Source organism: Quercus suber, unplaced genomic scaffold (genome assembly GCF_002906115.3).
Source record: "Quercus suber isolate HL8 unplaced genomic scaffold, Cork oak 2.0 scaffold_598, whole genome shotgun sequence".
Classification (NCBI taxonomy): domain Eukaryota; kingdom Viridiplantae; phylum Streptophyta; class Magnoliopsida; order Fagales; family Fagaceae; genus Quercus; species Quercus suber.
This window is the reverse complement of record NW_027070042.1, coordinates 145,798-158,167: the sequence shown is the minus strand read 5'-3', so window position 1 is coordinate 158,167 and position 12,370 is coordinate 145,798. Positions and strand designations below refer to the sequence as shown.

Sequence of the window (12,370 nt, the reverse complement as noted above, 5' to 3'; positions counted from 1 at the left end):
TTTTATTTCTACACAATATCAACATTCCAAATATAAAACAAAATTACAAATGACTTATTGGATAACTCATTTGATAAAGAATAAAAATATATAAGAAATTTACAATCTTGAAAATTAATTTTATAATCTATTATCAGTTGTGGTTGACACTCTATTTCAATTTGAGATATACTTTAAAATTTGATTGCTTACTTATTTATACATGGTCTCTTTTATGAATATCATATTATTGTTAAGCAACACACACTCTAGGAATATCATAATTTATTTTGAAAAGCCGTTTATTTTGGACATAAATTATTAAAAAATAGGTCTAAGTATTCATAATTTATGCTAATTTGATACTTTAGCTTCACTATTTTCACACTTGTGAATATTTCTCACATATCTACAATTTTAAATCTATGTTTTTAACTTTACTGTAACCAGATTATCTTGGCATGTATTTTGCTATTTGATATCTAAAAATATTTACTCATTACAGAATGTTCAACAATTTATCTTTCAATTAATTTGCATATAGTTATATAAATGTATCAATTGTTTCCTTAAAGTTCACAATAAACAATTAAACCAATATATTCTTAGTTTTACTATTTTTTTTACCCAAAAAAAAAAAAAGTTATAAAAAAATGGTTCGGTTCGGGTCGGGTCGGGTCGGGTTGACCCTCAAAAAACACGGGTCGGGTCACGGTCAACCGTTTTTGCTTCGGGTCAAAAAAATCGGGTTCGAGTCGGGTATTTTTCAGGTCGGGTCGGGTCGGGTCAGAAAATTCTGACCCGTTTTGCCATGTCTACCCTCAGTCTTTAGTGAGAGATTTCATAGTTTGGGAGATACATGCGAGAGGCCTTGCAGGTCATTTTGGCTGGGACAAAACAATTAAGGAAGTGGAACGTCAATTCTATTGGCCTGGCCTTAAGAGGGGCGTTGCCAAGATAGTTGGTAGTAAAGTCATCGACCTGTCAATTGGCCAATGTCTAGTGGGTGAAGCCAATCGAAATTGGGATTCAATTCTTCCTGTAGCCCAACTTGCTTATAATAGCTTTGTCAATAGGTCTATAGGCGCTAGTCCTTTTGAAGTTGTGCATGGATATACGCCTAGGAAGCCTTTAGATCTTTTGCCCATGTCCCCACATGTTAGGATTTCTGAGTCTGTTGAGGCATTTGCAAGACATATTCATGATTTGCATAATGAGATTCGTAAAAAAATTTAGAAAAGTAATTCTCAATATAAAATTCATACTGATACTCATCGGCGTCATGCAGAGTTTCAGGTAGGGGATTATGTCATGAATCAGATTCGACTTGAACAGTTTCCCTCTGGGACCGTTAAGAAATTGCAGGCTCGTAGTGCCGGACCATTCAGGGTCTTGAAACGAATGGGCCCAAGTGCATATGTCATTGAGCTTCCTCCTGATTATGGTATTAGCTCCTCCTTTAATATTGAGGATCTAGTTGCTTATAAAAGCCCCACAGCTATTCCTGATACCCTTTTTGATGAGTCTTTGCCTAATCCTATTGATGCCCATATTCCCACCCCTTGACCCTTAAATCTACCTTATGCACATAAAGAATCTATTGATGCTATTTTAGATGAATAGATTGTTTCTACAGGGATGGAGGAGTTCACCGTTTCCTAGTTCGGTGGCGAGGGTGACCAGATTCTGATTGCACATGAATTACTCGAGATGAGCTACAGCGACTGGATCCTGACTTGCTGGAGTACTATCAAAGCTCTTCAGATTTCCACTCGACGGAGTCGAGTTCTTTTCACCCGAGGGAAGTTGGTGCGGACACGAGGTACAAGCCCCCAATTACACGCATGTATAGGAGGAAAAAGCAAACGGCCCAACCTGTGGCCTTATGGCTAGAGCCTATTACTCATTGGGCTTGAGTTTCAGCAAGCCCAAACATTTAATAATTAGGGTTTCTTTAGGGTTTCTTTATGTTAGCTATTTAAACACTTTTTGGAATTATTATAAGACAGTTTTGAGAATTATTAAAAAAAAAAAACGTATGTTTTCTTTTTACTGATGCTGACTTCAGTTTTGCTTGGTGCTGACTCCTAGGGTTTATCTTTTATTTTATTGTTGTCCTACGTCACATCCTTTTTTCAATTCAGTATCTGATGACTTGGAAAGAAGAAGATAATAACAAAAGCAGCCAGTACATAGATTGGATAAGAGGATTCTATAATTCAATGGCACCATTTGTTTCAAGTGGTCCTAGGGCTGCTTTTGTTAATTACATGTACTTCGACCTTGGAGTGATGAAATTGGTTAGTACTAGTGTTCAACCAGAGGATGCCGTAGAGATTGCCAGGCTATGGGGTGAAAAGTACTTCTTGAAAAATTACGATAGACTAGTTAGAGTCAAGACACTCATTGATCCAAATAATGTCTTTCGCAATCAACAAGGTATTCCTCCAAATTCCCAAACAGTTACAAAGCAAAGAAATAAAGAGTGAGATCCTGAGATGTAAAATGGAAAGTTACCAACAAATTAAAATCTGTATTCTAGTGTGTCAGCATAAAATATAGAATCACAGACGGAAACTAGATATGTTGGTATTGTTTTTCTAATGTGAAAGTTTTTCCTGTTTCTATGTGCTTATCTCTGCTCTCTTACTAAAACTCAAATTAAATTCTGCAGCCACACATTATATATATGCTAAGTCGCAGAACACAAGGACAACAAATGTGACCTAATTAATTCGATTAGATCCTATGATTACATTACATATTGAGTTCCAAGCATACTACTAGATAAGAATGTACTTTAAGCCAACTTCATTCAGGCTAAATTATTGTTGCCTTCAATGCGACTACGTACAAATCATAGACAAACCCCACTAAGTGATAACAGTAAAGGCACAGAGGTTAACAATACATGCATTATCCAAGATTTTCAGACTCAGACCGTTCACTGAACCGTAAAAAAAAGAGGTTTAAGGTTTTTGTAGTCGAACTGAAGTCAAACCATGATGATGTCATAATTTAATAATTAATTAAAGCCCAAATATATATATTAAATTTATAAAACTAGCAAAATTGACTAATATATCTATATATGTGAGGAAAATTTAATGATTTTCAAGTATATATTTAATAATTAAATAAGAAAGTTAATAAAATAAAATAATAACTATGAAAACATTAAAATTTATGGTTGATTTTTGAAGTAAAGTTGAATATCTTTGAAGGATNAGTAAGGCACAGAGGTTAACAATACATGCATTATCCAAGATTTTCAGACTCAGACCGTTCACTGAACCGTAAAAAAAAAGAGGTTTAAGGTTTTTGTAGTCGAACTGAAGTCAACCATGATGATGTCATAATTTAATAATTAATTAAAGCCAAATATTATATTAAATTTATAAAACTAGCAAAATTGACTAATATATCTATATATGTGAGGAAATTTAATGATTTTCAAGTATTAATTTAATATTAATAAGAAAGTTAGTTAATAATAAATAATAACTATGAAACATTAAAATTTAATTGTAATCACTTTTGCAATATGCATATGTAACACATCCTTATGACTATAATTAACCAAACAAATCTTATCATGTCACTTTTACAATAAGATGTATGCCTCATTTCGATTCACATATACACTGATATAACCATAGAGAATCTCAATCACGCAAGTGATGCAGCGTTATAACTACAAGAAATGTCTATTTTAAGAATAAACCGTTAATTAGATCTCTACGGATTCTTTGGATCCACAAGAAAAACCCTGAAATCCGATACACACACGTACACAAACCTTGTTTGAATTGTTTATTATTCAAAGTATGAATGATTAGCCGGGACCATAACCACAAATTTATAACAAAGTCTTATAGTGGCTAGAAAACTTGAATTTTTGTTAAATGTGAAAATAGGTTAGAAAATATGACAAATTGTTCAAAAAGTTTTGCAAAGTTGAGAAGATTACATAAAGTAATCATTTAACATTATGGACTCTAGGAAATATTTAGAATTGACCGTCTGACTTTTAAATTGAAAATTATTACAAAAAGAAAATTTATTATAAATTGTAAATTTGTTAAAATGAAAGTTTAAACGGAAGAATTTGTCAAGAAATTAAGTGGCTTCGGTCACAGCCATTGGGTTAGTTGTTTTGATTTTCACGATGATTCCCTATTAGGCTGCGTTTGAATCGGGTGAAATGCATTTCCGGAAATGCTTTTCAGTATTTTCCGGTGTTTGGTTGCGCACGAAAATACCATTTTCCGGAAATTAATTTCCGTTGACCAATGGTCAAGGCTAAAAATCATTTCAGCTTTCATTTTCACTTCAAACACAATTTTCCGGAAAAGAGAAACAGAGCACGAAGAGAGAGAGAGAGAGACCCAGACCAAGCTCGCCGGAGAGCCCAGCTTCACGATCGCCACGACCCAGACCCAGCTCACCGGAGAGCCAAACGTCACGATCGCCACGACCCAGACCCAGCTCGCCGGAGAGCCAAACGTCACGATCGCCACGACCCAGACCCAGCTCGCCGGAGAGCCCAGCTTCACGATCGCCACGACCCAGACCCAGCTCGCCGGAGAGCCCAGATCGAAACGGAGAGCCCAGCTCGCTAAATTTAATGATTTTCAAGTATATATTTAATAATTAAATAAGAAAGTTAATAAAATAAAATAATAACTATGAAAACATTAAAATTTATGGTTGATTTTTGAAGTAAAGTTGAATATCTTTGAAGGATTTTAATTATAATTTTGTTTATTCTTTGTAAGAGATGGATAATTTAATTAAGTAGAATAAAATTGTGATAAGTTGTTTCATAAAAAAAAAAAATTGCTAAGGGGTTGGACCGCATGGTTCTTGCCACCAGTTTGTGTGGTCCAACCCCAGTTTTAAGGGCTCACAAAATTAACAAAAAATTCGATTTTTTTATGCTTAAAAAACCGGTTTTCATCTCGGTTCCTAGTTTTCACAATCTGACCTCCCGGTCCGGTCCGGTTTGGTTTTGAAAACCTTGGCATTATCCATTTGATATCAGAAATGAGTATCGTAAAAACTATTGAATTTTCTGTGATTTTTTCGTTACCCTATCTCCACACACTACTTTTAGTACTATACTTCCCTTCAATAAATATAAGTAAAATATGACATTCTGCGTACGTGCATATACATGTCATTATATCTATAATACGATATAACAAATCAAATCCTTGTAATCACTTTTGCAATATGCATATGTAACACATCCTTATGACTATAATTAACCAAACAAATCTTATCATGTCACTTTTACAATAAGTTGTATGCCTCATTTCGATTCACATATACACTGATATAACCATAGAGAATCTCAATCACGCAAGTGATGCAGCGTTATAACTACAAGAAATGTCTATTTTAAGAATAAACCGTTAATTAGATCTCTACGGATTCTTTGGATCCACAAGAAAAACCCTGAAATCCGATACACACACGTACACAAACCTTGTTTGAATTGTTTATTATTCAAAGTATGAATGATTAGCCGGGACCATAACCACAAATTTATAACAAAGTCTTATAGTGGCTAGAAAACTTGAATTTTTGTTAAATGTGAAAATAGGTTAGAAAATATGACAAATTGTTCAAAAAGTTTTGCAAAGTTGAGAAGATTACATAAAGTAATCATTTAACATTATGGACTCTAGGAAATATTTAGAATTGACCGTCTGACTTTTAAATTGAAAATTATTACAAAAAGAAAATTTATTATAAATTGTAAATTTGTTAAAATGAAAGTTTAAACGGAAGAATTTGTCAAGAAATTAAGCGGCTTCGGTCACAGCCATTGGGTTAGTTGTTTTGATTTTCACGATGATTCCCTTTTAGTCACCAAATTTTACACAGCTTAATTTGTTGCTAACCCGAATAATTTCTATTGGTGTCAATTACTTTTCCAAACTATTTGCAATTTTATCAACTCTTAGTTCTATTTGTCTTGCGCCAATAAGAGTCTCTAAAATGTGACCAATATAGTCTAACATATTTTATATATATATATATATATATAATATTTAAGTTCAAGTTATACACGGTATAATTATAAGCAATATTACACAATCCAAATAACTTATTATTAAATTCATATTTTGAAAATCTAACATTTGAATTACATGTTCTATATGTTCTTAACTTATATACTAATATTCATGCCAATCGGATGTAATTGATCATTCGATTCATAAACTCATCTTTTATGCATTATTTTAAATTACAAAAACTTGAATTTCAAAAATTAATTGATGGCATAATTATTGATCTTTGATCATTTTTAAATTTTGTAAACATGAAAAATATATGAAAATAATATAATCTAGTAGTGGATTTATCAAAATTTACATCTAATAAAAAAATTTTGGGTGGTGTAACATTACTTAAAGTTATATCATGTATAATTTGAATCCAAATTTTATGCTATTTAGGTTAAATTTTGGATTTGGGTTTTATTTTTCCCCTCGATTTCTCTTCTTTACAAAGCACCAATCCGTAAATGGGTATAAAACTATAATGAAAAAATCTATTGCTCATGGTGTGTTTTATACATGGTGTGCAATAAACATTGCTCAAATTGTAAACAGTAAATGAGCTTTGACTATTACATATACTGTACACAAAAAAGTTTTTAATAAAATTGTCAAATGTGACTTTAAGAGTAATTTCTCAATGGTAAATATAGTTTGTTGCCTGTACCTTTCCTTGGCTCATCCGGTTTGGCCTTAAGCTCTTCTTAGCTTTCTTGCTTGTTTTGTTCCAAATTCCAAATCCACCTATGCCAAGCAAGGACCAGACAAATTGGCTTCAAATAATTATTGGAAATCATTAAAATATGTGGCTGCTTCTGGTTCTACCCTAAAAGATAAGGCGTGAGTGGATGAGAAATTGAGAATGAAAAGAAAAAAGGGAAAATAATTATAACTATTACACATACTCATTATTAATACGACTACGCTGTAATCGTGAACGTATGCTTCTAAATGGTGCAAGTAATTGTGTGATCCTTGCTTTGACTGGATCTATATAAGAACGAGGAGGATCTTAGTATTTGGTTAGAAAAGATTTACTCACTTTACCTATGCATCCTGAATAAAATTGGTGTTTGTTGTAATAATTAATAATACCAGTAGACTATTTATCTAATTTTCTTTTTCTTTTTAAAAAAAATAAAGGAAAATAAAATGGGAAGATTAAAGATTTTTCGTTTATATATGTACAGTATAAAAGGAGGACAATGAATGAATATTGAAAATCAGTCAAAGGCATGGCGTGTGTGGGGAGTCTAATGCCAAGGCCAAGTCAGTGTTTAATGTACGCTACTACTGCTACTACTACTTGTAAAACCAAACATTCTTCTTCATTATTACCCTTTACTTATCCAAGAAACAGCAGCAGGAGGAGGATAGTGTCAGTGAGGGCGGAGAGCAGCAGCAGCATGGCTACTGAGTCTGAGAAACTTGGAATCAAGATCGAGAGGAACCCTCCCGACTCCAAGCTCACCCAACTTGGTGTCAGAAATTGGCCCAAGTACGTCTTACCTGCTTCTCTCTTTCTCCTATTCATTTTTTAAGCTTATGTTGTTTTACTTTTACTATTTATTATCTTTTTTTTTTTTGGTGTTCATTTTCATTAATGGAGAAGGAAATTGGTCATCTCTGACAATCTTCACCTCATTTTCACACAGCTAAATTATTTATTGGATATTCCAAAAATCACATCCCAACGTATATATTCTCTGCCACATCACATCACAATTGACAAATAAATTTAACTCAGAAACTCTAAATGCGTTGCCATTCCAAACCATTTTTATCACTGATTTAAATTTCTTTTGCTTAGCTATCACCTGGTATATATTGCACTCCAACTTTCTTTCATTTTTACAATATGATCGGTAATTATCAGTGTGCACTGAGCAATAACCGCATTGTTGTAGCTCAGGAAAACTGCTTACGAAATGCCAAATAAACAATACATTAGCAGTATCATGTTTATGACTTAGAAGGTTTAAGTCTGAAAGGAATGGCTTCTCCCAACAGGAGAGAGAGAGAGAGAGAGAGAGAGACCTTTAAGGCCTTGATTATAGACATTGTGTATAAGCTGTTGTTGGGGAGATAATAGCTTTGGGAGATTCCAATTAAAACCTTAATATAACTTATTGGGACACCACTTAACCCAAAAGATTAAAAGCCTTTTGTGCCTAATTTTGTTATATTAATTCCTCAACTATTTTATCTTTTCTCCATTTGAAAATTTCACTTACATGTGTATACCCAACAATAGATATTTTCCTCCTCTCTTTTTAGGCTACAAACAAGTCCCACTAGCTCCCCCGTGCATATGGAAAATTTTCTTCATCACATGTCATCCATGGTCCTTTGTATACCATCCATGGGAACTTCATGTCAGTCTCTCACAATCATGCATGCCATCCATGGACTTGGGAACCATATCTCAGCTTTCAGCCCTGCACGCTCATTCTTGGGACCCAGGGTGTCCACACCCATGGAACCTCTGACTACATTAATTCTTGTTTGATCTAGCACCATTGGCAATGCTAAATTTGTTGAGCTTTGTGGACTTGCCTTGTGCGATGCTCAATTGTCTAAGCTCCATGTGTAGGCACCTTGTCCCCTCTCTAATTGCAAAAGGGATCTTGATAATCTTCCTCCTTGCCACAAACTACCATGTAAGTAGCCTCTGTTTGTTGTGAGGCAATACAAGTATACAACAATTAATAATGGTGTTTATACTGCCAAATATATTTGGAACATTGGCATAGTCAAAATGATTTTCTTGAAATGTTTAAATGAACTCAAATTGCAACTTTGAAGTTAACATGTGCGCACCCACATACATACAATAAACTAGTCATCAGTTAAGGATGCTCTGGTCTTTGGATTGAGAATTTGAGCCAATTTTAAATGAAGCTGAGCTTGACATCAACTTTTGGCATGAACTTTGAGTTTAACTCTACTCCTACTAATGGAAGAACCTTCTTTCATGTGTTGAATGCATGTGTAATTCACAATGCTCATTATTAAGAGTTCCAATTGATGTAGTGCAATACATCTCTCATTTCTTAACTCACTATTGCTAGGAAGAAAAAAAATAGGAATGAATGTAACTATAAAAGGATAATTGAGGCTGAATATTTCAAAAGAATATGGAGAAAGGTAATGTTGCTTACAAGTTCATGTTCATGACGTGCATTTATTATTATAAAAGAACTGTCTTCATCTATACTTTTTTGAATTTATAGATGTGTTTCTTTTCCACAATTGCGGTTCTATTCTGGCCATCTTATGCAAGTTGTGCTGCATTTTGAGTTAACAGGTGGGGCTGTCCTCCAAGCAAATTCCCATGGACATACGATACAAAAGAGATCTGCTATCTGCTTGAAGGAAAAGTGAAAGTTACTCCTGATGGATCTTCTGAGTCAGTCGAGATAGGTGCCGGTGACTTGGTCGAATTCCCAAAAGGAATGAGCTGCACTTGGGATGTGTCAGTAGGTGTTGATAAGCATTACAATATGGGCTAGCGATATTCCGAAGCCTTTTCTCTTCTTCTTCATATTCCAGTATATTTATGAATCAAGTAAACCTAAATGTCCTGTCTTAATGCGAGCATTATAATATGGCCAGTGATGTGCCGAAGCCTTTTGCCTCATATTGCAGTTCATTTACAAAAGAGATCTGCTATCTGCTTGAAGGAAAAGTGAAAGTTACTCCTGATGGATCTTCTGAGTCAGTCGAGATAGGTGCCGGTGACTTGGTCGAATTCCCAAAAGGAATGAGCTGCACTTGGGATGTGTCAGTAGGTGTTGATAAGCATTACAATATGGGCTAGCGATATTCCGAAGCCTTTTCTCTTCTTCTTCATATTCCAGTATATTTATGAATCAAGTAAACCTAAATGTCCTGTCTTAATGCGAGCATTATAATATGGCCAGTGATGTGCCGAAGCCTTTTGCCTCATATTGCAGTTCATCTATGGATCAAGTAACCTGGATTGCTTTCTTCCTTATTTTGTGGTTAAATATGCTTACTTTTTATAGGAAAATTATCTTATGAGACCACCCTCTCACATTATATAGGGGTGTTCATGGGTTGAGTCAGTTCAAGTATGAAACTCACCCAGTATGTGTAAGAATCAAGTATACCTAGATAGCCTTCTTCCTTAATGCAAGCATTATAATATGGGCTAGTGTTGTGCTAAGGTGTTTTCTGGGTATGAAATATGAATCAAGTAAATCTAATGCAAGCATAATGTATGGGCTTAGGCAACATAGACTGAAATAATGAATAAATTACTATTCAAAAAAACAAGGCTCAGTCTGAACTCTTGGGCTTTAGAAATAATGGGCTTTAAGATAAGTCAAAAGACTCAGAACATTAATACTTGATCCACTGTGCTGCTTACCTTCTCCCACCTAGTGAAAAAAAAAAAAAAAAAATGAAAGTGATTGAGAGAAAGAGAGAAATTGTGTCCTCCTCATCTGAGAAATGGATAGCCTTTCCAAGTCTTGTTTTCTCTCTAGAGAAGACGAAGTTGAACTTGCCTGGAGTAATAACAAAGTAAAATATGTCCACCATGCCGATTTCAAGATTAGCCAAGGAGAGGGTCCTCATCAACAATATAGGGATGACTTCTCTACGAGGAATGTCTTATCATTCAAAGACAAGCTCTTGGGTGAAATACTAGGAGCTTACAACCAGGCTTTTGAGTTGGATGGCCACATGGATGCTGAGGATGACTCAGATGATGAGATTACTAAGCTCAGAGAAAGTGTAGCAGCTGTGACCTTGTCCAGAAAGGTAAAGCAACGAATCAAAGCTCCTTGGGAAAACTCGCTGATAGTCAAGGTTTATGGTAGGGTGGTGGGATATCATTTCCTGCAAGCGAGGCTTCTTGCATTGTGGAAACTCACTGGGAAGCTAGATTTCATTGATTTAAGGAAAGAGTTTTATCTCATCTGATTTGGGTTGAAAGATGACTACTCTGCGGTTTTGGAGAAAGGCCCCTAGTTCATTGGGGAACATTTCCTTTCCATAAGATCGTGGGAGCCCAACTTTAAACCATCTTTGGCGAATGTTTCCTCCATCGCAATATGAGTTAGACTATGGAAGTTGCCAATTGAGTACTATGAATTGGAGGTACTTAGCAGATTGAGAAATATATTGGTCATGTCTTAAGGATCAACATGCATATGGCAGCTGAAACTAGAGGAAGATATGCAAGGCTTTGCATTCAGGTTGACATTGAGAAACCTCTAACCACTTCGATTATCCTTGGAGGATGAGAACAATCCATTAGCTATGAGGGCATCCACAAGCTATGCTTTACTTGTGGCTAGATTGGGCATCAGAGAGAAGACTTCCCTTATTTGATATGTGTCACCTTGCCGACGGGAAGAGTGAATATTGAGAAGCAAAATAGAGCGAATAGGATAGCATGCTGGCGCATTACCCGATGATCCCTAAACTAGGAGAGGAAGCCATGCTACATGCAGACACGTTTGGCATGAATCCAGACATTGCGTATGGGCCGTGGTTAATGGTAACTATGAGAAGGAACACGAACAAAAGTCCAAAAAAAGGACCTGGCCCAGACAAAAATCTATTGCATAAGCAAGATATGACAAACTTCCTTAGTGGATCTTTTTCTAGGACTGATCCCATTACACTGGCAAAAGGGAAGGCAAAAGGAAAGCTAGCTTACCCACGTGTTCGAAAGGGAGCCAAACCGCCCCATCTGATAATAAGTTTTCCATTGGGCCTTCTAGCTTGGGCCAATTTAAAGAGACAACCAACCAAATAGTCACTAAGGACAAGGGCCATTTCAATAGTGGGCATTCACAAAAACCTAGCCCAAGGGGCTCCATTAAGGGCAAAAAAGACTTTGCCAAGAATAGGGCATCACCTCTTGTCTTTAACATTTTGATAGGGGACACAAAGTCTCAGTCACTGCAAGAGCGCTCATCTCCTTCATCATCCCTGTCCTGTCCAAATGTTATGCTTGAGTTTCAATTCTCAACCACCCTTAGGACCAAGATGGACCATAAATCTAGGGGGAGCAGTGGTGGAGATTCCAAAAATAGTGATAGCAGAAAAATGGGCAAATTTGACCCGTGTGATGGAATGGTTCAATGCCAAGCTGAGGAAAGTATGGAAGTTTATCTTTCCAGTAATGAAATCAAGTGTAAGGGAAGGGTCCTTTCCTCTAACAAATTCGATTTAAAGGGAGATCCCAAACCCGTGGTGGAGGTTTCCATCCGGTGGCCCACTTCCAGAGGAGGAACATCGGTGTGTATAGGAGACAATCCCTCAAATTTCTCCAAATCCGACCCTCT

General features: G+C 35.5%; 1 protein-coding gene and 1 pseudogene across 1 annotated transcript; both read left to right on the top strand.

Annotated features, from left to right (window-relative positions):
- The window catches only part of LOC112009812 (berberine bridge enzyme-like D-2), a 14,743-nt pseudogene extending 12,275 nt beyond the window's left edge, over window positions 1-2,468 (top strand).
- A 4,792-nt stretch (window positions 2,469-7,260) lies between these two features.
- Window positions 7,261-9,687, top strand: LOC112002510 (uncharacterized). The gene is made up of 2 exons (XM_024034665.2): window positions 7,261-7,545; window positions 9,355-9,687. The coding sequence occupies exons 1-2, from the start codon at window positions 7,283-7,285 to the stop codon at window positions 9,557-9,559; spliced, it is 468 nt and encodes a 155-aa protein (XP_023890433.2). The 5' UTR covers window positions 7,261-7,282; the 3' UTR covers window positions 9,560-9,687.
- The last annotated feature ends 2,683 nt before the right edge of the window (window positions 9,688-12,370 follow it).

Coding starts and splice junctions, on each gene's coding strand:
- LOC112002510 (XM_024034665.2), top strand. CDS start 7,283: ATGGCGTGTGTGGGGAGTCTAATGCCAAGGCCAAGTCAGTGTTTAATG. Junction 7,546..9,354: donor GGTGTCAGAAATTGGCCCAA/GTACGTCTTACC, acceptor TTGAGTTAACAG/GTGGGGCTGTCCTCCAAGCA.